This window comes from Equus caballus, chromosome 12, assembly GCF_041296265.1.
Source record: "Equus caballus isolate H_3958 breed thoroughbred chromosome 12, TB-T2T, whole genome shotgun sequence".
NCBI classification, from domain to species: domain Eukaryota; kingdom Metazoa; phylum Chordata; class Mammalia; order Perissodactyla; family Equidae; genus Equus; species Equus caballus.
The window spans coordinates 28,423,455-28,440,833 of record NC_091695.1 but is presented as its reverse complement, the minus strand read 5'-3'; the positions used below and the strand labels follow the sequence as shown (position 1 = coordinate 28,440,833).

General features: G+C 49.0%; 1 protein-coding gene across 35 annotated transcripts in view; it reads left to right on the top strand.

Annotated features, from left to right (window-relative positions):
• The window catches only part of LOC138916646 (liprin-alpha-1-like), a 114,599-nt gene that overhangs the window by 38,031 nt on the left and 59,189 nt on the right, over window positions 1–17,379 (top strand). For 34 of the 35 annotated variants that reach the window (XR_011423948.1, XR_011423947.1, XM_070229662.1 and 31 more), the window contains 4 exons: window positions 15,472–15,573; window positions 15,915–16,079; window positions 16,724–16,798; window positions 17,159–17,260. The exons of the other annotated variant lie outside the window; for it this stretch is intronic. Coding sequence is in view for 32 of the 34 variants with exons in the window: in XM_070229662.1 (XP_070085763.1) it covers window positions 15,472–15,573; window positions 15,915–16,079; window positions 16,724–16,798; window positions 17,159–17,260 (444 nt within the window). In the remaining 2 variants the exon portion in view is untranslated. The remainder of the gene's footprint in view (window positions 1–15,471; window positions 15,574–15,914; window positions 16,080–16,723; window positions 16,799–17,158; window positions 17,261–17,379) is intronic. 35 annotated transcript variants of the gene reach the window in all.

Sequence of the window (17,379 nt, the reverse complement as noted above, 5' to 3'; positions counted from 1 at the left end):
TCCCCGAGGGCTGGAGTCAGTTCTCCGAGAGCGCTCTGGTGGGGCAGCGTGATGGGGGCCCTGCAGGTGCCGAGAGGCCGCCTTTGTTGACGCTGCACCCTTACCTGAGATCCACCAGCCAGCTGTGTGTGCTCCGGGGGCCGTTGTCACTCCTGCTGTGGACACTGCAGGAGAGGGGGTCGACAGCGTCTTCGGGCTCACCTGTCCTCACTACTGTCAGCCGAGGCTGCGTGGCCTTGCACGCCGCAGCTCCTGTGTTTCTTTGACTTGTTAGCAGGCGGGGAGGAGCTGCTGTCAGTGTAGCCTCAGGTAGCCGTAGGTGCTCCTTCTGAACTTGTGTTTCTGCTGACCCGGCGTGATGGAGCCGTGGGAGGAATCCCGCATGGAGAACTTTCAGGCACGGCTGATGTCGAGACCCCTGCCTCAGCCCGAGATGCCCTTCTGTCCCGTGTGTCCAAAACGCTCGTCAGAGACGGAAAGGAGAGCAGGCTGCTCGCTTGTCCTCGGTGTCCTGTGCGCTCAGCTGGAGCTTCCAGGTGTGGTCTCCCCGTATGTGTTGCAGTGCTGGCCCAGCTTCTCCGTGCTCGTTCCCTGCCTGCCTTGGGAATTGCGGGTGGCTCTAGGGCAGTGAGGTGCAGTGTGCGGGGACCCAGTTGCCGTCAGAGTGGGGCTGTTGAATAGTACCCGCGGGGGTCTTGTTTGACATTTCTGTTCCCGTCAGTAGTGGAGTCTCAAAGTGTGACAGAGCAGGTCCTGTCTTAGATCCCTTTCTGTGCCGTTGTGCTCGGTGGTACCTATGAAGGCCTAGGGGGTGGTGTCCAAACGCTCTTCCACATCTCGGACGTCCTCATGTAATAAAGGTCATGAAATAACTTCACAGAGTGCTTCATCACACGCAAAAGAGTGGATTGTGGCTTTCTTTGCAGAATTGAAGTGCTAGTGTGAACTACTGACAAGCCTGAAAAATGCTAAAATAGTAACTGAATCGGGGAAACCTTGCTCACAGCCTAGGACTTTTCAGGAGAATTGCTAACCTGTAAGCTCTAAAGCTGTTCCTGAGAGGGGCTGGGGAGACCAGTATGACGTCATTTTACTAGAGGAGCGGGGGCGTTAATCAGGTTACTGTCCTCCCCTCTCAGGTTCAGGATGCCTGGAACACTGGCACCCTCCATCACTTCAATGCCTTTATTGGCTCCGTGTTTTGGTGGAGCCATCATTGCCGGGAGGGATACCACCACATGCTAAGGCGGGACCACCAGTGGCTCTGGAACGTGGCGGAGTGTGAGTGACGGAGCAGTGACTCGCAGGTGGAGCGTCCTAACGGAGGGACTCCCTCGTGGTAGATGCTGTCAGATGAGTCTCCAAGGGCTCACTAAAAGATGAGCTGCTGTTGTCAAGCAAGGAAGACTAGGAAACATAGTTTAAGGGTCTCGCGGAGATGTTTTAAAGCCTGGTGATGTAAGTGCAGAGTAAGCATGTTCGATGTGGTAACTTAGCGTGCAGCTGGCAGGAACACTTTTGTCTGCCTGTTTACTGTAATAAATTTGTGGGGCTGAGTCGGAGTCAGAGTCGGCTGGTGCTCTACTTTCCTGGAAGGGTGTGTTAACGTGGCCAAGCTTTCGGGCAGCGTCTTCGTAGGGAAATGGGGGGCTGGCCCCTTGAAGTCGCCTTGTGTTTAGGCACACAGACTATGTATGTGATGTTTACATAAGCTTCATAACTGGGGTGTCAAGCTGAATAATCACAGGTTTGTGATTCTTTCTACTGTTATGTAATAGCGTAATATTTTAATCTGTCCTTTATTGCCATGGGAGGTTAAAAAAGGCAAAGATTTGGGGCCAGCCCCCTGGTGTGGTTAAGTTCGGTGCACTGCACTTCAGTGGCCTGGGTTTCGGGTTTGGCTCCTGGGCACAGACCTACTCCACTCGTCAGCCCTGCTGTGCCAGCAACCCACATGCCAAGTAGAGGAAAATTGGCAACAGATGTTAGCTCGGGGGCAGTCTTCCTGGCCAAAAAGAAAGGGCAAAGATTCTACATAGAGAAATTGCAGTGAAATAAAACATTATTTTTGCAAATAATGTTTTATCTTCTAAAAAGTAGTAAGACAGTCCTCACTTTGCATGGGACTATAAAAATGACCATGCAGCTGGCCCGCTACAAAGCAATCTTAATCATTGATGGAGACGATTATGTTTGAGATTGTTACGTTTTTTTCAAGACATTGCAAACTCTCTTAAATTATAAATGTATGAGGAAATGACAAAAACAGTAAAACTAATCTTTATTTAGTACACTGCAATTTGTAACATTAGAAACGTTGAGAATTCAATTCCATAGGTCTTGGAGCCAGCAGGTCCATTTCTGGGTCTGTCCCTCAGAGCAATCCAGTACCTCCTTTTTGTACATAATTTTAAAAAATCAGTACAATATCCTAATTATAAAATAAAGTAAATTTAAAAAGTTAGTTTACCGTGAAACATTTCATTCTGTAAATGTTTGGGCACGACTGCACCGAAGACGCAAGTCAGATGTTTGTACCTTCTGCTGATGAATGAGTTTAAGAGAAGATGATCAGAAGCCATTCCATAGAAAAATAGAGAAATGTGAAAGAAGAGGTGGCCACTCCATAAAAGTGTGTTAGGATAAGTAAACACAGACCAATCTCAATTGTATTTGATCCGAGAAAAATGAATAACCGTGACTGAAATAAGGACAAGGTGCCGTTCGTATCACAGATTGTCAAGTAGAGACCTGGGCAAGTACAACAGTCTCGCATACGAGCTGAGCCTTCTTTGCAGGTGAAATGTCAGAAGAGTTCCCTTGGTCATGAGAGGGCCAGGGGAGTGACGGAGGGTCACGAAGAACATATTGCCTCTGGAACTCTCACCAAATGCCCAGGCATGCGTTCAGTCCCTGTCATATGAGAAGATTTTGGAGACCCCTATTTGATGGGCGACAGGGAATGGAAGATGGATCCAAAAAAGAAAGTGGGCCCTAAGGTTTAATAACACACCAGGGTGGCAGAGCTACAGGAAACAGGTGTTTCATAAGCTGCTGGCCCAGGAGGAATAATTTAGCAGTAGCTATTAAAATTGCAACTGACCTTTGACTCAGAAGTTCTAAGGTTTTATCCTGCAGATGCACTTGGCACACGTGCAGAATGATACATGTACAAGGTTATTTGTTGCCATGCTGTTTGTCAGAGCTAAAGAGCGGAAGCACAGTCGTAAGTGTCCATCGGTAGGAGAAGAATAAATACGTTACGGCTTTTGTGTCAGTGCGGCTGTGAGAGGAGGAGGACGCTGCGAGCCGGCCGGCCCTCCTCAGGCCGTGTCCCTGCTGGAGAGGCACTAGAGGGAATGCGTGTCTCACTGGATTCTCCGCGCGTCGAACCTCGGGATAAACGGGGAGCGTCTGCCTTCAGCTGCCTGCCGAGTTGAAGAGCCACCAGGGCTGGAAGGGAGGCCTCCATGGATACCTTTATTACCATTTGTAAAAAACAAAGTTTTAAAAGTTGGTGTGAAAAAGAGCTCTGTCCTGAGCATCCTTCCATTGCTGCTGCTATCCCTGTTTTGTAAAAGTTTGTGATGGCCAAAACATCTCCGTGGAAATGTGGATTTTACGCTGCTCCTAATGATGGCTTTAGGCTGTCAAGGTCAGGCAGGCAGTTTCTGGTCTCATACTTTAAAGACAGTTTCTTTATGATTCAGTGGTTTTTTGGCACGTGCATAGATCTATGAAAGGAAGTATTCGAAAATGAAAACTATTTTATACTCCAGTAAGCACGAGCAGCGCCAAAAATCACATACTTGCTTTACTGGAAAGTTTGAAACATGGTGTGAATATAAACTGGACATTAATATGCTTCATATTGTGTTTTCATTTTATTATTATCTAGTGTTGTTAATTTATCTGAAACTCTTTAAGGTAGTCGTCTTTTGTAAAAAAGTAATGTTTAAAAAAAAAACCTACCTAGAAGATTCCAGAAGGCACTCATTCCTATTTGAATAAATATTTCTGCCCTTGATTTTTTATTTCATTGGTTTGATTCTCCCCTGCCGCTCAGGCTCCGTTTGAAAAATTTAATCAGAATGTTTTTGCCTGTGAGTATTTCGCTGTTATTATGCACTGAAATGTTATGCTTCTGAAATATACTTTCACACTAATATTTCAGATTGTTTTGAAATATACGTGTGCATTCATATTTCACATTGTCTTGACTAATTGTGAGACATTATTTGTGTTTAAATACAACATGCTTGTAACAACCGAAAACATTTTGGTTTACTATTTAGCAGAAAGGTAAAAATACGTGAAGCAAATCTTATACTCACTGCCCATGAGTAAATCCCCATTTTTGCTTAAAAGCAGATGCCTTCCAAAGAAGAAAGGAGTGATGGCTAACATAGCTAGAAATTTAAATTGGAAATGAGGAACAAAAATGGAACAATTCGGGGCTGGCCCCGTGGCCGAGTGGTTAAGTCTGTGCGCTCTGCTGCAGGCGGCCCAGTGTTTCGTCAGTTCGAATCCTGGGCACGGACATGGCACTGCTCATCAAACCACGCTGAGGCAGCGTCCCACGTGCTACAACTAGAAGGACCCACAACGAAGAATATACAACTATGTACTGGGGGGCTTTGGGGAGAAAAAGGAAAAAATAAAATCTTTTAAAAAAAAAAGAAAGGAATAATTCACTCATTGCCATTGTAAAGAAATGTGTCTACCCATGTGTACACCCGAGAGAAAACATAGCATAAATCCACATGAAAACTTGTGCAGGAACGTTCATAGCAGCATTATTCGTGATCGCTAGGAAGTGGAAGCAACCCACATGTTCATCAGCGAATGAAGGGATAAACAAAACATGGTCCATCCATGCGGTCGAATGTTATTCAGCCATAAAAGTGAACAAGGCCCTGACACACGCTACGATGTGGATGAACCTTAAATATGTGATGCTGACTGAAAGACACCAGACACGAAAGGACAGATATTGTGTGATTTCATTTATACGAAACGTCCAGAACAGGCGAGTCCGTGGACTCAGCGGATTTGTGGCTGCCAGGGGCTGGGGGGGAGGTAATGGGGAGTGACTGCTAATGGATCAGCTTTTGGGGCGTGACCAAAATGTTCTGGAATTACTGGTGATGGTAACACAACATTGTGAATATGCTGAAAATCACTGAATTGTACTCTTGAAAATGGTTAAGATGGTGAATTTTATGTTAGTGACTTTTGTCGTAGTAAAAAATCTCAAAAAGAAAAGAAAAGCAGTGTGGTCACATTTTTTATGAATTTGAGTGATGTGGATTGAAAATAGTGTTATAAAATAGTCACATCAGGGGCCGGCCCACGGCCGAGTGGTTAAGTTCCCTGGTTCTGCTGCGGCAGCCTGGGGCTTCACTGGTTCGGATCCTGGGCATGGACATGGCACCACTTGTCAGGCCACACCGAGGCAGTGTCCCACATGCCACAACTAGAAGGACCCACAACTAGGAGATACAACTATGTACTGGGGGGATTTGGGGAGAAAAAGCAGAAAGGAAAAAGGGAAGAAGAAGATTGACAGCAGTTGTTAGCTCAGGTGCCAGTCTTGGGGGGAAAAGAAATTCACATCAGTGTTTGAATTACTGTGAGGTAATGCAGTTCTCTCAAGAGTAAAAAAAGTTAAGATGTCAAAAATGATCAAATGTCAGAGTGGGCAGACCAAGTTGTGAGTTGTGTTTGTGTTATTGCCGCCTGGCAGTGCCCCTGCAGCCGGTGGACAGACCGCATCCTACAGAGATGCTCAGGTTTGGCTCTAAAGGATGCTCGTTTGGAATTAGACTCCCACACAATGCATCCTCCCTAGTTGCCAAGCCAACAGTTAGGAAAGAGGCACAGGATGGTTTCTTTCAATAAACTTTATTTTTTAGAGCCATTTTGGGCGTACAGCAGAATTGAGGGGGAGATACAGAGGTTTCCCATATACCTTGTGCCCCCCACTCCCCCAGCCACCCCTACTGTCCACACCCCCCACCAGCGTGGCACATTGGTTACAGTCCTTGAACCTACTGCATCGTCACCACCCAGAGTCCACGGTTGACGTCAGGGTTCGCTCTTGGTGCTGGACCTGCTGTGGGCTGAACACGTGTGTAAGGACCTGTGTCCACCATTTTAGGTCATCCGGAGTAGTTTCACTGCCCTGAAATCCCGTGCTCCCCCTGTGCATCCTTCCCTTCCCCCAGCCCTGGCCATCACTGATCTTTCGAGCATCTCCATAGTTTTCCCTTTTCCAGAATGTCATATAGTTGGAATCATACAGTATGTGATTCTTTCACCAAGATTAGCTTCTTTCACCAAGGAATGTGCATTTAAGATTCCTCGGTATCTTTTCACGGCTTAATAGCTCCTTCTTATTAGTGCTGAATAGTACTCCATTGTCTGGGTGGACCATAGTTCATCCACTCACCCACTGAGGGACTTCTTGGTTGCTTCCAGGTTTTGGCCATTATGGGTAAATCTGTAACCATCTGGCACAGTGTATTTTTGACCTGGTCCATACATACATTAAAAAAAAAAAACACTAAGGTAGTTTTTTTCTCCTCCAAATGGAAGTCACGTTCGGTTTTTGGCAGAACAGGTTTGAGCTGCTGTTGGGAGCAGTGGCTGCTCAGCACTTAGCAGAGACGAGTTTTGGAAGACGAGAGCAGGCCCCGGGGCCGACAGCTGGCGAAGGGTCCAGCGCAGGGAGAGCGGAGGGCTGGGTGGCGCTCAGGTTTGCTGATCTTAGAGAGCGGTAGGTCGGTGAGTGGCAGGGAGAGGGGGCGGACAGCGAGAACCTGGGCGGGCATGAGCACGGGTACGCGGGGCAGCGTGCAGACCGCCTCTGAAGTGTGGTGGCGAAGGTAATGGGAGGTGACAGGGCGGGCTGGAAAGCCAGCCAGTGGTCCCTGTTGGAAGAAGGTGAGTGTACGTGTGATCGTTTTCCCCATGATGGGTGGGAATGCTTCTGTTAAGAGCTGAGCTAACGTTTGAAGGTACTTAAGTGACATCCGTTTTAGCAATATTGCAAAAATCAGCCCGTCAGAACCCTGTTAGCCACCTGCTCCTGGTGGAAACGCCCGGAGATGCTGTGGAAGGAGCTGGGCGGGGCCAGGTGGCGGCCGTCGCCTGTGTTTGAGGGCTGACAGTGAGGCCTTTCAGCGGAGTGGCTCATTTCCAGCGTCCTCATTTGATGTCACACTTGTGGCCGTGGTAGAACGTAGATATTGCTCCCCGTATTTTTAGATGAGTGGTCAAGATGGAGAACTAAGTGACCAGTCCAAGGTCATAAAGGTCAGTTGTTTCCCAGCATGGCTACTGAATTCCCCTGGGAAGCCTTTAAAAATACATATTCCAGGTTCCACCCCAGAAATGTTGATTCAGTAGGCTGAGGCCTAGGAGTCTGTATTTTCATCAGCTGCACAGGTGGTTTTTAGGCAGCTGGTCTGGACAGCACGGTTCCCTGTGCCGCCTGCAAACCTCTGAGGTGGACGGGTGTTTTGTTCTGCAGCACACGGCCCTTAGGCCGTGAACTGAGCAGGGCAAGTGGTGGCCAGGGGAAGACCGGCCGATTCACAGACCTGAGGCAGAGGGCACAGCCGAGGCACAGACGTGTTCTAGGAACTGTAGATGAGTTGGGACTGACATGCCGTGTAGGAGACACAGAGTGATGAAGGAGGAGGCTGGAGAGAGAGGCAGGGTCAGAGCTGCGGGAGCTGACTTCTGGAACCACCCTCCAGACCAAGGAGACCTGGTGGCCTAGGCAGAGCAGGAGGCAGCGAGGACCCTCCAGAAGATCCAGGTAGGAGGCAGAATTAGTACCCAGCAGCTGGTTAATGTGGGGGGAGAGGAAGTGGGTGATGTGACGTCCGGGAGTCTGGCTTGGACAACTGCCTGGGTGGGTCCTCTGCTGAGTTGAGTGAGGGCCTGGGAGGAGTTGGGGGCTGGGTCAGGGAGGAGGGTGATGAACTCCGTTCGGGGAAGGTGGTTTAAGCGTCCAAGTAGAGATGTCTGACGGGCAGTTGGACAGTTGCCGGGGTGGGGGCTTAAAGTCTTGGACACAGGACACAGTTGTGGAGAGTGAACAGGGCACCCAGGAACCTTTTGTTCAGCAGTTACGAGATGAGCAGGGAAAAGGACGAGGGGAAGAGAAGGGGAAGGTGGGATCGCATGCTCCCTGACGGTGGTTGGCGAGGTCAGCGAGCACGAAGCCTGCCTGGGGTTAGCGCAGGCGAGGGGATTGCTGTGTCTGAGCCAGAGCGCTTTCAGGGCAGCAGCGGGGCCTGAGGCCAGGTTGCAGAGAGCAAGAACAGGATTCAGGATTGGGGTGTGGTGGCTGAGGGGGCAGGTGTTTCTGAACAAGTTCTGTGTCCACGTGGACAGTCCATATTCTGGTCGCGTCCTGTGCTCTAGCATGGTTTTGGGAGACAAAAAGAGAAGGGAGGATTGGTCTTTTTTTTGTTTGTTTTTAAATACAAGGCAAGTACATAGTTAAAAATTTAAAAAGGAATATAAATTAAAAACGAAGTCTCGCTTCAGCCCCCTTTCCCAGTCCCGGTGGGTAACCTGCATTAGCTGTTTGCTGGGTGTCCGTCTCTGTGTTATCTTAAAGACGTAAAAAATACGCATGGTGTGTGTTTGCTGTGAACCAAGTTGAGATGACGCTGAAATACTGTGCTGTACTGTCTTTTTCGGTTCGGATTATACAGTCTCTGCTATGAATCCCTAAATGCTGAGCAGCAGCATAAATTGTGTCAGTATCCATTTCTTAAAGAGAAACCGACAAGAAAAGAAATTAGATGTATTGGGACTTTGTAACTGCTTATGCATTTTACTCTGTTGCTTGCAAATGACATTCAGTGACTGAAAATCCCGTGCTGTTGCCTTAAAAGTGGCTTTCCACAAGTCTAGTGAGCTGACGGTCAGCTTTTCCAAGGGCGTAAAGTTTGCTGTCTTCTGACTGTGCCTCTTCTCCCGTCGTTAGATGCGACATGAACAGACAGTTAGACATAGTCTGTTAACAGGAATAGATAGTTGTAATAACCTTTCTAAGCACACTTTTAATCAAGATGCTGGAGTTTTGAAACATATGATTTGCTGACTCGTAAATAAACTTCCAATTTCCCTTATTTCACAATTTGACATGCTTTAAAACCTAAGGCTGAAGCGGGTAGCTTCTGCTGGCACAAGATAATCTGTCAGTTCTGCAAGTCAGTTTTTCAGGGGTTCGTTTGGTGTGCTAACAGTTAGACCCTGTTTCTATTTGTTTATTACCCTCCCTGTCCCCACACCAAGAGGACGGGTACTTTTTGCCGCCACTGAAGCTTCGCTCCTGTTTCAGCAGGTTAGCGAAAATAATGAAGAGTAGCTAAAACATAAAACGAAAGTACTGATGGAGATGCTAGAGAGTGAAAGATGCTGAAGCGCAGCGTGGGATGGCCGAGTGAAGAATTTGGGGGAGGGCGGGGGGGGGGCAGGACTCACGTGGGGCTGGGGGAGTGGGAAGGGCGGCTGCTTCCAGCCCAGAGTCCTGCAGTTGCTGGGAGCTACTGGAATGACTGGGAAGAAAGAATGTTCTTTGCTTTCGGAGCTAAATGTTGCATCTGATCCATAGGACGTAACTTAAAATTGGTCTCATGGCGGATTTTGATAAATAATGTCTGGTTTGCATAATCTGGACCTGTTATCCAGATCTGAACCTTTTGTCCAGAAATGCTAAATGTCAGCATTTTTGAGCGTTATGTGAAACCAAGTTCTTGAGCTGGTGTTAATGGCTGTTACCTTCCCTGTTCTCAATCCTAGAAAGTGTCAAACGGAAATGCAAATCTGTATTGCTCAGACTTATACTTTAAATGAAAGTATCCCAGTGATTATTGGATCTGTTCAGTTTCAGAGATACTTTAATTATAGTAAATAGAATGACACTTTAGACTAGTAGTATATGTGGCTTACAGTATTTTTTAGAGCAACGTTTTTTTTCTAAAGAGGAAAAAGGTAGATGCTGACAATTAGATTCCTGTGATGGTAACAGAGGAGGTCATTTACTGCACATATTTGGGGTTTGTTCAGCCTGTGCTAGTTTTTTCTGCAATAATGATACACAGTGCACATATGAACGTGCTTCTGGAATCTTAAACTTTGGAATTTCCTGTCTAATGTGTATCTAAACTCCTAAGTTTAAATTTGCTTTGATGCTTTTTCAGTTGTCGAATTCTTTTGAGCCAAGGGAAAAGGTTTTCCTTTAAGGAGTAAAAATAATTGTCAAGTTCTGTAAATGTGTTTTCTACCATGGCCAAAGCAGTGTGTCACAGATTTCTTTTGAGATATAACCCAGCGATAGGAATGAAGCATATTCTCTTTACAGGTGAACGAAGACAGTCTGGGCTGTTAGGAAGAACTTAGGGGAACTGCATGAAAGAGACAGAGGCTTGCCCGGGGAGCGGGGCGGGAGGAGGTCACGGGAAAGCGAGGTGACAGGCATCCAGCATAGGGGCTCGATGGGAGCGCAAGTGGGCTCCGGGGCGGAGCTCCCTCTTTCCAGGCGGTGTGAGTCCGTGTAGGAGCCAGCTCCTCGTCCCGGTGCGCAGGGGAGCTTCGACGCACCCCATGAAGCGTCCAGTGTCCACCTTGTTGTGCTTCGACTAGGCGTTTCATTTAAAGGTGGCGAAATTTGTCCATGACAGCTAGTAAGACTTAAAAATAAAACGCTGATACTCAACCCTCCTGGGACTGCAGGTCCCCTGCCACTTGTCATGGTCCCTCGCCCTTCTCCCCTCTCCCTTCTTCCTCACCCCCCTGAAATCCCATGGTCCGTTATCATCACAGCCTTGCACGCCCTGCCCCTCCCTCGCCTCTTTCACTTCACTGTACTCACCGGCAGAAGCCTGCACCCAGTAAGTGCGTTCTCCGTCCGCTGTCGTGACCAGTGACCGGAAGTGGACCCGCATGCCGCCACAGTCACGTGACTGTCAAACAGCGACTCTTCTCTTCTAGGTGGCTGTTTTCTTCCTTCCCCTTTCCCCTCCCCAGCGCTCCTCACCCACCCTGAAACTTAACGCCAAGTCCTCTGTTTTCTCAGTGAAATCGGAAGAAATCAGAAGAGGTCTTGCGTAAACTCTCACCACATGTCTACCTATTTACCTGGATCTGTGCCCGTGTATTCGGCTGCCCTTCCTCTTACTGTGGGCGAACTGTGTGCACCCAGGAAAGGCCACCTCTGCACTTGGCCGCTTGGCCCGATCTGCTCGCGCTTACTCAGGGGAGTTACTCTGTCAGTCCCACCGCTCCCCTGGCTTCCTGCCAGTCAGCACGCACACTGTCTCGTCCTCCAGAAGGTCTTTCTAAACCCATGTCTGCTGCAGCCCCTGCCCTGTTTCTCTTCCCCCTCTACCGCCCAGTTCCTCAAAGGAGTTTTCGCTTCTCCTCCTGCTCTCTAGTGACCTCAGCCCAGTCAGGCTTTCGGCCCTGCCGCTGCGCCAGAACTGCTGTTCTCACGGTCACCGCTGACCTGCCTTTCAGCAGATCCACCTATCAGTGATCGGTCAGCCAGCATCAGAGATAGGGCTGATTCCTGCTGGGAGCGCTGGATTCCGGCATGTCCTCCTGCCCACTGCCCGCTCCCAGTCTGCTTTGTTGATGCCCCTCATCTCCCAGCCGTCCAATGTTAGGTTGTCACAGGGCTGGAACCTCATCTCTTCTTGTCTGCGCTCAGTGCCTTGTCCATTTGCGTGGAATGCAATTGCTATCCCGTCTTGGCCAACGTTCCCGAGAACTCCAGACAGGGAATTGCAGCTCTGCACTGGGTATCTCACTCCGCGTGAGTGTCTGATGCTATCTCAAATGGAGCAGTCCACACTGGACTTCCGCCCCTCTCTTCAGAACGTGCTCTTCCCATGCTCGTTCCCTTCTCGGAACGTAGTGACTCCGTCCCTCCCTTGCTCCTGCCGGAATCCTTGGCATGCTCTTGGGCCTTTCTTCCTCTCAGATCTGTTGGGTCTGTCAGCACATCCTGTTGGCTCTCCTCCAGGGCATCTTCGGAGCCCTCCGACTTCTCTTACAGTGCGCTCGCTCACCTGGTCTTGCCTGCGTCATTGCAATACCTGCCTGGTCCCTCCACTTCTGGCCTCACCCTCTTACCAGCTCTTCTGAACACAGCATCTCCCTTGAGGGAGTGTGTGTCAGGCTTCAAGGCACATTGAATGACTTCTTTTAGTGTTCCCGGAGTTTCTTTCTGTTTGCAGGCCTGCGGTGGAATACTGAAGTACAGAGTCGTCCGTGTTCTTTAGCCAGTCTTGTGCTCTCAGGAGCAGCCTTTTCTCCAAGGGCACCGTGTGTGTGTAAATTGTGATAAAATATACAGACCATATGGAGTAAAGCGATTCGTTTCAGCAGGGGAAAGGATGACTTGAGTAACTATTGGTGTTGAAACTGTTGTCTATCCATTTGAACTAAAATAAAGTTAAACCTTAATTTTGTACAATGAAAACGTATATACCTACCATTTTAACCAGTTTATTGAGTAGCTGGATGATTTCAGTGAAGCCTGTGTCTGTGGCCCCCGGCTGTGCTCCTGGGGGGGGCGGGGAGGTGCGGCTCTGGACAGGCCCCCAGTCGCCCTGGGCGGTAGTGGCAGTGGTAGGGGCCCTCTTCCCCTCTGTCCCTGACCCACCCAGCTGTTAACTCCACTAATTGCCAGCCAATTGCTCTAGTTCCAGCAGTGCCCTGGGGCATAAATTCCCCTACACACGAACCCAGTCAAATCCTGCCTCCTTTCTAGGAGTTGTCTCCAGGTCAGAGTTTGGTATTTGCCCTGACCCCAGGAGGGTTCCTCCCAGCTCCCCGAAGCTCCAGTTCCCTCCTGCACACCAGCGGGGTACCGTCTGGGCTGTGTCTTGGGAAAGCCGGTCATCTCCTCCCAGCTGCCCAGCTGCCTGTCACCTGACCCCCACTGTTCTTGAGAGCGCCCTTAGGCTTAAACTTCACCCGTGGAGTCAGCTCCTTTTGGACGAGATTAGGAGCTCTCTTACTGCCTCCCCCCGCCCCCCCACCGGAAAATCTCTGAACTAGGGCTCTGGAGCCTGGTGCGGACAATGGCAGGCTCCTCTGAGTGACACCTGTGCTCTAGGAGCTGAGCACTGGCAGGGGTGGGCAGCAGCCTGGGGTCTCTGCAGCCTTGGAACCACTGCCTCAGAGAGCGAGGGCGGGGATGATCAGGGCCAGGATTCTCAGCACGCGCCACCCAAGGTGTGGCGTGAGCCTCTATTCCTTGAGTGGAAGTTGGGCAGAACCTGGGAGCCCGCACATCTCCACCATGCTTCCCTCTGCGCCAGGTAGCTGGGGGCCCAGGTGGGAAATGCTGCTGTCCTGCCCCTCCCAGGAAGAAGTCCTTCTGATGGGGGCGAGGGGACGGGAAGCCTGTGTTCTTGGCTGCAGCCTCTAGATTGGAGTCTCTACCTCCTGGAGCTGGGGTGGGGGAGGGAGCAGTCTTGGTGCAGAAGCCGCAGACTCGTCCCTTTCCACGGAATCTTCATAGATTTTCTTGAAAAATAGATGTTTCTTCATTTGTTATTTGCCCTTAGGACCAGGTCAGAGGCTTTGAATAGTTGTTTTTTTGGTTTTGGGGGAAGATTAGCCCTAGGCTAACTACTGCCAGTCCTCCTCTTTTTCGCTGAGGAAGCCTGGCCCTGAGCTAACATCCATGCCCATCTTCCTCTGCTTTATATGTGGGACACCTACCACAGCATGGCATGCCAGGCGGTGCCATGGCCGCACCCGGGATCTGAACCGGCGAACCCCGGGCTGCTGAAGCGGAACGTGTGAACTTAACTGCTGTGCCACCGGGCCGGCCCCACGAATAGTTGTTTTGATCTATTAATCTCACGAGTTTCACTGGGGAGCAGGTCAGCAGAGCTCCTCATGCTGTCAGGCTGGAAGTTGATCACCCACAGTCATAGACTCTTGAAGAAGAAATTAGATAAAATGGGCGTTAGCTGACTATATCCACAAAAATGTTCACGTGTCCTTCAAGATCTCTGTAAACTGTCTCCATCCCCATCCCCTTCTATTTGTTACCCTTGAGATAACAGCATTCGAGAAAAAAATAAATGTTTTCACTTTACTCTTTTCCATTGTGGAATGTAACAATATGGCTTGCTTCCTTTCATCCCCCAGGGGTAAGTATTTCAGTTCTGTATCATGGCTCAAATAGGCTTTTGTGGGCTAGCCTTATAAAGTCAAATTCTAATTGACCACAGATGGTAATGCTGACTTTGAGTTGCAAATGATTAATTTAGGAATGAGCTTTACACCACCTGTTTGTCAATTGATTTTCTAGAATTACCTCAATCAGCCTCTTTTCGTATTTTGACTGGCAGCTGGATTATTTGTTAGGTGAACCTTTATCCGTTCCTTTGTCCAGTAAAGAGAAAACTCTTAAAATGTTGAGAAACGTTGGCAGTTGGCAGATAATTTTAATTATTTCAGAGGAGTTTTGCTCCATTGAAAAACTGACAGGAGAATGTGAGTGCTTTCCTTTCTCCCCAGCTTAATGACATCGTGTTTGTGTGAGGGTGCTCAGTGTTGCAGTTAGAAGTGACCCACGGTTGACAAGGGGAGCGCCTGGCACCTCTCCTCTCAGTGATGTCGTCAAGGAACTTTTTCCCCTTAGCTAACGAAATGTCTTCTTTTTTTTTTTTCTTTCTGCTTTATCTCCCCAAATCCCCCCCGACCCCGTACATAGTTGTATGTCTTAGTTGCAGGTCCTTCTAGTGGTGGCACGTGGGCCGCCGCCTCAGCGTGGCCTGATGAGCGGTACCATGTCCGCGCCCAGGATCCGAACCAGTGAAACCCTGGGCCGCCACAGCGGAGTGCGCGAACTTAACCGCTTGGCCGCGGGGCCGGCCCCAGAAATAAGTCTTCTTAAACTTCCCCTTCCTACCAAAGGCTTACCGGCATTTGTGAAAAGTCCACATTAGGGAGTTGGCTTTGAGTAATTACTTGGCCAATCCGTTAGCGTTGGAGTGCCATCAGCCTTTTCCTGGGGATGCTCTTCCCCAGGGGAGAATCCGCGTAGAGCAGGAGGCTGGGCACAGGGCGGCGGCCTTCGGGGCCTCTTTACTCTCCGGTGGCTCCAGGTCACCGGGGTGCGAGTCGTTTAAAGATGTCTGTGTCCACTTGGTGTCAGGATTCCTGCTCAGGAACGTGTCGAGGGCTTCTGTGGGTCTGAGGAGGTGGGCTTGGAGTCCCTTCTTCCTCCGCTGTGCGTGTGCCCAGGTGCAGGGGTGGAGGGAGGGTGGCGTCTGAGTTACGGCGTCTGCGCGGTCTTGGGCTGGTGGCTCGACCCCCCACGGAGGTCCCTTAGAGCCTCCGGCTGGGGTTGCCTGTGTGAGGACTGGGGTGGCTTGCTGGGAGTCTGTCCTTAAAAGATCTCTTTCCCCCCTTATTTTCTAGGAGTATGCAGCACTCATTAAAGACCTCAGTGCGTGCAGGGAACAGCTCCTTGAGAGGGAGGAAGAAATTGCCGAAATGAAGGCCGAAAGAAACAACACCAGGGTCAGTAGGTGCCGGAACTTGAGCCTCTGGGCCACTATCAGTCACTCTGGCTGGCTTTAAACTCGAAAGACGTCCACTCTACCTGGTTTCAAACACATTTTCGACATTTTCCCACGACTTAACTGTGATCGATCAGTTCAGCGTTCTCATACTTTTCTTGAAATTCATAGTTAAGAATTAGTATTTTGATCCATTTGAGGAGGAATTTCTCTAACTTTCTACTGGATTGAAGGCATTCACACTGGTTCAGCATGAGATGGAAAGGATTGATTTGCCCCGAATCCCAATGTGCAATTGAAGGTGTTGTTTAAACTTGCGTCTGTGTTGGCCTTTTCTCCCAGCTGCTGTTGGAGCACTTAGAGTACCTCGTCTCCAGGCACGAGCCGTCCCTGAGGATGACGGTGGTGAAGAGGCAGGCGCCGTCCCCCGCCGGCGTGTCCAGTGAGGTGGAAGTGCTGAAGGCGCTGAAATTTTTGTTCGAGCACCACAAAGCTCTGGATGAGAAGGTACCGGCGGCCCCGGGGCCAGCCTTGGGCTGCGCGCTGTGCACCCGGCGGGCGTTGTGCGTGTGCAGCTTCAGTTTACTCTTAGTAGCTTCTGGAATTCTTCTCAACAAAGTTCTTCTATAAGAAGACAGTTCTATATGGTTAAAAAGTATTAGTTGGCAGAAATGTTTTAGATTTTTGTTTGTTGTTTTTTCCTTTTTCTCCCCAAAGCCCCCGGTACACAGTTGTGTATTCTTCGTTGTGGGTCCTTCTAGTTGTGGCATGTGGGACGCTGCCTCAGCGTGGTCTGATGAGCAGTGCCATGTCCGTGCCCAGGATTCGAACCGACGAAACACTGGGCCGCCTGCAGCGGAGCGCGCGAACTTAACCACTCGGCCACGGGGCCAGCCCCTGACATAAATGTTTTAAAATTTATTATATCCCGTTTATAGATTTGCTGTTAAGAATTGGGTAATGTAATTTATTTAGGGAGAAGATTTTTCTCAAACTTAAAATTTAAAGCTGTTAAAAGCAAGTTTCCATGACGGTAACATCAATGAGAGACGTTCCAGGTGTTCTGTGTTATATTCTGCTAGTGATAGGGTCACTGTCCGCGAAGGCTTGGAGAAGTGTGCACCCACACACTCCACCCCTGCTGTTTTCAGGTGAGAGAGCGGTTACGAGTAGCACTTGAAAGATGTAGTTTGTTGGAAGAAGAATTAGGAGCCACACACGAGGAGGTAAGCTTGCTAAATCATTGTGTGCTTGGAATTGAGGGCTGTTAATTTTTACTTCTTAATTTTGAAAAAAGTATGATGCCTTAGTGGTGGATATCGGATGTTCTTTATCTTTCTGAATCTGGGTCATTTGAATGACTCGTAAACTAGACTTTTATTTCCAAGTTGCAAAAGTCTCTTAAGTACCCGGTTGGCCGGGAGATAATAAACTCTGTTTTGATAACCTGGTTCCCCTCAGGGTGGGTGACACCACCATGTGTTTTCTTTTTGTGTTATGGTTACAGTTTATAGTTCTGTTTTTCCAAAAGAAGTTTGCTATCTTTCCTTATTTCTTTGCTCTTATCCAATTTTTTTTGGTTTTAGCTAATGATTCTTAAGGAACAGAATAATCAGAAAAAAACACTCAAAGATGGGGTGCTTGACGTAAACCGCAAACAAGAAAATACACGGAGCACTAATGGAAAGGCAAGTCCGTGGGCTTTCTCTTTGTCGTCTCCTAGTTCCATCTGCCCGCAGTGTGCGTGCAGCACTGTTTCACAACTGTTGTCGAGCCCCGCTTCGAGCTTGAGTGTCGTGAGCGCTGT